This window comes from Montipora foliosa, chromosome 5, assembly GCF_036669935.1.
Source record: "Montipora foliosa isolate CH-2021 chromosome 5, ASM3666993v2, whole genome shotgun sequence".
Taxonomy (NCBI): Eukaryota; Metazoa; Cnidaria; class Anthozoa; order Scleractinia; family Acroporidae; genus Montipora; species Montipora foliosa.
This window is the reverse complement of record NC_090873.1, coordinates 14,231,134-14,236,133: the sequence shown is the minus strand read 5'-3', so window position 1 is coordinate 14,236,133 and position 5,000 is coordinate 14,231,134. Positions and strand designations below refer to the sequence as shown.

The following is a 5,000-nucleotide window of genomic DNA, read 5'->3' as shown; positions in this document are numbered from 1 at the left end:
TCGAGAGTATGTTGTCCTTCAGTAGCATTTTGAAAAAACTTTCGCTTTTGCTGGTCAACTGATGACACCGTAGATTGGCGAAAGCTCATAGTTTAAATATTTTATTTTTTTACCATTGCTATAGACCTCACTTGAAGTTAAACTGAAAGACAATATTATTCTTGGTTTGCATCCATGTGATGAGACGGCCATGTTGGTGTACAAAACAATAGAAAAGGGAGGGGAGGGAGGGAACACTAGGAAATGTGAGCTACACAAAAAACACTGTTCCCTGCGCAGAGTAAAACTACAAGGACATGCAAAGGTGCACACATAGACCACATCAGAATGCAGCTGACCCAGTGACCGCTGGAAGGCCATGTCATCATGCCAAGAACAGTAACACAACACTGAAAAGTGCAGGAACACTCAGAACATGCCCATACACCCATTAACGTAATGCAACGCCAAGCGACGAGTACACTTACTCCTAGTGATTAAGTTTAAAATTTTCATGATAGTATTGTCTGCTATTATTTTGTAGAGCATTTTCAAGGGAGCAGTATTTTGACTCATTTGGACTGTTTATTAGTGTGGTACATGCAGGACCAATACTCTTCAATTGCTTTGTTCTTACTGTAAGTAACAAATTTGTTGAACAAGGTGGTCTGTACAGTGTAACTAATCAGTAATCATTTCCAGCAATTCTACTTTTCAACAAAAGATGGATTCAAAAACAAAAATGCCATAGTTAACATAACAGTCAACTTTCCATAGTTTTTTGAAGTCGCACAACTTTCCTTGATTTCTTTTGTTATCATGACTGTGAGGTTCATGTTCAACCACAATAGGGTACCATTGAAGACTCGGCTAATACTACCTTCAGTGGACTATTCAATCAATAGATTACTGGCAGTTTGGTCTTGTTAGATATTTCACATCTACGTATCCTTTGAGGTACAAGAAGCCCAGATCAAAAGATTACTTCCACAATTCCCTTAACCCTTTGACACTTCCTTTTCAATATAAAACCCTGAGTGTTAATCATTTTTATCAAATCTCAACAAAAGCTTTGTCTGAGGTACATGTAGTTTCTTTCCTGGACTGTAACCATTATTTCTTTGTCCCAAAGCAACAAAGTATAGGGTTTTTTAACCCATTCACTCCACAGGCACCCCATGATGCCCCCAGTTGATGAATAAAATCGTCTGGTGTTAGAGTAAAATCTAATTCTCACTCCCAGTAGTCAGTGGGTTAAAGTACCCTGCTTTACCTCTCTAGCAAGATGGAAAGGAAACCTCTGCATGGATCTCCTTGATGTTCTGTCACGCATATGTGTAGCCTGCACGCAGGCAGTTGGATGGTCGAAAAAACTGGAATTCATAATGAGGTCGCCATCTTGGATTCGCGCGGCTAGGTCTGGGCCTGGTTGAGGGTCGACAAAGCGCTCTTCCCACTCCCCACCCCGTCGTTTTGTCACGGGGCCCAGACCTATCCCACGCTCTTCCAGTATGGCATCTGATAGTGTTTCGTGGCGATACAACATCTACCGCTTGCAAGCAGGCTAGCATACCCGTTGTGACGTCAATGAAATGTCACTTACATGTACACTCTTCCACCATTGGGAAGGTATTAAAATTCAAACTAGTTATCTGTCCAAAGCTCTGGACAACATCGAGTAGATCCATGCAGAAGTTTCCTTTCCTTACCATTAGAGAGGAAAACCAAGGAATCCTCTGCCAAGCGGGATAACTTTAATTATTAAAACTGAACTACTGATATCAGATTTTCAGCATTTTCATTGGCTCGCCAGACACAGGCTATCAGTTCAAACACCCGCTGTACCTAATGATTATTAGGGTCAAGGAATGTGTCTGAAATAAAGTGAGTTGAAAACATTTCTCTAGCTCTGAGAAAAAATGGCTGACAAAAGCCGTTTCAGACTGGAATTGTCTGAGGCAGAAATCGATGCTTCATTGGAAGAGTTGTGGATTCTGGAGCTTTTAAGAAAACAATTATTCTACTCGGGCTTGCTGGATACATGTATAAAATAGTTGTAACCTACTCGGCACTACGCGCCTCGTTGGTTATCTATCACTTCATATCCAGCACACAATAAATTATTGTTAAATAGACTGTTGACTTAAAGATATTTACATTGCTTATCTACAGGTTATGTGGCTGTGGACAGCAGGAAAAATGTTGATAGTTGTAAAGAGAGGACAGCTTAAGCAACAGAGGCAAGCAAAACATGGCGATAAAAAAGAGAATTAAGGAATGTGATAAAACTATCAGAATGTTTGAACACTGTCATGTGCAGTTCACCAAAAATAATGATGATGAAGCTGATCGAGAGGTCCTCAACTAGAGACGTGCTTGGTTTGGTTAATTGGTATCTGAATCGTACTTTGCATCAAAAGTCATCTACAGAAGATTGGTGGTTGTTGTTTTTTAAGTCAAGCACCCAGTAGTAATGGCAAGATAAGCGTGGATCACAAGTCATACATGAAGGGACCACCATGAAAACAGACTTAAAAAGACCACCTAACAAAGCAGTTCTTTGGTCTTCGCTGAAAAACAGAATTAATCAGCTTGGATCTTCTTTCAATATCCTATCAATCGGTCCTTGGCCTTACCATCAGCCGATGGGCACTGGTAAATCTAGCCGAGTTACGTGGCCTGTAGTTGAAGGGGGGCCACCAGTACTCCTATTTCATTTTAACCTTTTTGCTTTTCTCATATAAGTACAGACAACAGGATTTTCACCATACAATCAGAGTTCAGTTCACCAGGTTCAACTTGATCCTTACAGTATAACTCAATTTTCTTCGCTGGAAGGTCCAGAGACATTGAATTTGAGGTTGGAAACTGGGACATAACAAGCTCAGGAATATTCAAGAACTCTAAACAGTGTGAGAATAGATTACACGTATCTCTGAAGAAAGAACAATAATAAAGTTCTTTCTTTGGAGATACGTGAGAGTATTTATGTAGATGCTGATTTCTAGCACACTCAATTTATCATCTGAATAAAAAGTGGCAAGTACAAAGTCGGACTGGATCAACTCTGAAATCTCACATTGGGTCGAGCGAAAAACAGTTTTGTAAACCAAAACTATTTGATATTTGATGTGATTATTTTAATCAAGGTTAGCTTAGAGATTTTAAGGACTAGGGTGATTTCTTGAGGCCTTATGATTTTTGTATATCAATCCAACGTGAGCAATCCGACTTCATCCGATCTGACATTTGAAGCTGCCTAAATAAACATTGGTGAGGTCAGTGCTAGACAAGTACAAGATCACCGGAATGTGTCCTTTCATTTTAAAGGCAGGTCATTGAGAAAACCACTTAGAAGATCTTGTAGAAAATCTACACATTCTCTTGGTTTTTCTTGGCAAGAACACCTTTTTGTGTCCTGTCTTTTCTTTTATTAACATTAACATAGCATAGGAACAAATGCTGACAAGAACTTCAACTATTGAGTTTCAAATAAGTTATTTATATAATAATAATAATATCATTATGTACATGTATTGCTTAAATCAATTTACGTGTAGCAATTTAAAATCTAGGTTGTGTACAATTTTCATTATAATCTATAAGACTATTGGTATCTGGCTATATACAAGTTTGTAAACAGCTGATTACTACCTCTAATAATAAAATAACAGTTGTACAGCTAATTGACTTACTGGTACAACCTAAGATTAAATATACATCATCATTATCATCTGCCTTCATTTTCTATCTCTGGAAGGTATCCTCCTTGTAAGTAAAACCTGACCCCCAAGACTGCACCTTAAGGTGAGAAGGGGAGGTGATGTTCTACTGAAAGGCGGTTAAAAATGCAAGGTTTGTTGTAATGGTCTTCACACAGTTGAAGACTTAATAACAAGGAAAGAAGCATTTTGGCTGACATTATTTTCTCAAGAGGTTTAAGAATTTCTTTGACAAAAAAAAATGTTTACAAAGCTTTAAAAGGGCTTATGTGAAAACACAATGGAAGCAGAAACATGTTGTGTTTTTTAATAGGAATACTTATTCATCTTTCATCTTTTCATTAAAACCAGGACAATTTGTAAAATGTGATGCAAATGAACTGTTGTCACTGTTTAAGTTGACAAACTGAACACCAAATTAAAACCATAAATTTGAGATCTTTCTGAGTGTGTACCTTTTGACAAAATTATAATTATGTGTATGGTAGTCCAACTGACAGGTTCTGTCAGGGAAGGAAAATGGGTCAGATATTTCAGAAAGAAGTGATGAGGATGTCAAAGAGGGACATTTTTCTTTTGCAACACTCCACTGGTCAGGCAGGCTGAGAATATCCTTAAAACAACTCCACCGCCAATGCCTCAAATACATCGCTCGCAATTACCATACTGGAAATACACCACTAGTGACAACCACCAAGACTCGCAAGAACATCTCCATCATGATTAACAGGTGGTCACTATGCCCATTGTGGTCCAGGGCAGTTGGCAATGTTTCTTCCTTCCAGAGCACTTGTGTGTTCTTGCATATAAAGGATACCATTAACCTGCAGGATTCAAGCAACAATAATAATATTAACACTTGTTTTAGTCCACACTTGCCACTTACATGTACACTGTACATATGAAAGATAGTTCAGGATAGGCCATTAGCAGCATGTGTTGCACTACACTCTTTCTTACATGATTCAACCTTTCACCTCAAAAAAATTGCCTAAAAGTGGTCCCGTGCAAGTTTGAGCTACAATGAAGCCTTCAAAGGACCCTGAAGAAAGTCCAGGCTTGAATGAGACTTGAACCTTTGACTGTGAGATTGCGTTGCACTGCTCTTAGACTATCATCTGAGTGATCATAGCCACCTGGCCCGGGTTGCTTGAAGCATAGTTAGGGCTAACCAGCGTTCAATACCATGGAAACCTATAGGTTTTGACACCTTAACCAATGGTTAGTGCAAACCAGGCTTCGAGCACCCGGCTGTTGCAAGTTCTTACTATGCCCCACACAAGGTCAATGAATGATTAT

At 38.9% G+C, this 5,000-nt stretch overlaps 2 protein-coding genes across 4 annotated transcripts in view; one reads left to right on the top strand and one right to left on the bottom strand.

Annotated features, from left to right (window-relative positions):
• LOC138003679 (transmembrane protein 18-like) overlaps positions 1-4,141 on the top strand; it is a 9,890-nt gene extending 5,749 nt beyond the window's left edge. Inside the window, exons 4-5 of one of the 3 annotated variants that reach the window (XM_068849885.1) lie at positions 524-617; positions 2,152-4,141. In XM_068849885.1, the coding sequence (XP_068705986.1) occupies positions 524-617; positions 2,152-2,253 (196 nt within the window). In that variant the 3' untranslated portion in view covers positions 2,254-4,141. The remainder of the gene's footprint in view (positions 1-523; positions 618-2,151) is intronic. The other 2 variants (XM_068849886.1, XM_068849887.1) reach the window with 2 other exon arrangements.
• Positions 3,294-5,000, bottom strand: part of LOC138003678 (protein eyes shut homolog) — an 18,879-nt gene continuing 17,172 nt past the window's right edge. The window contains exon 8 of the mRNA XM_068849884.1: positions 3,294-4,525. Within this exon, the coding sequence (XP_068705985.1) occupies positions 4,439-4,525 (87 nt within the window). The 3' untranslated portion in view covers positions 3,294-4,438. The remainder of the gene's footprint in view (positions 4,526-5,000) is intronic.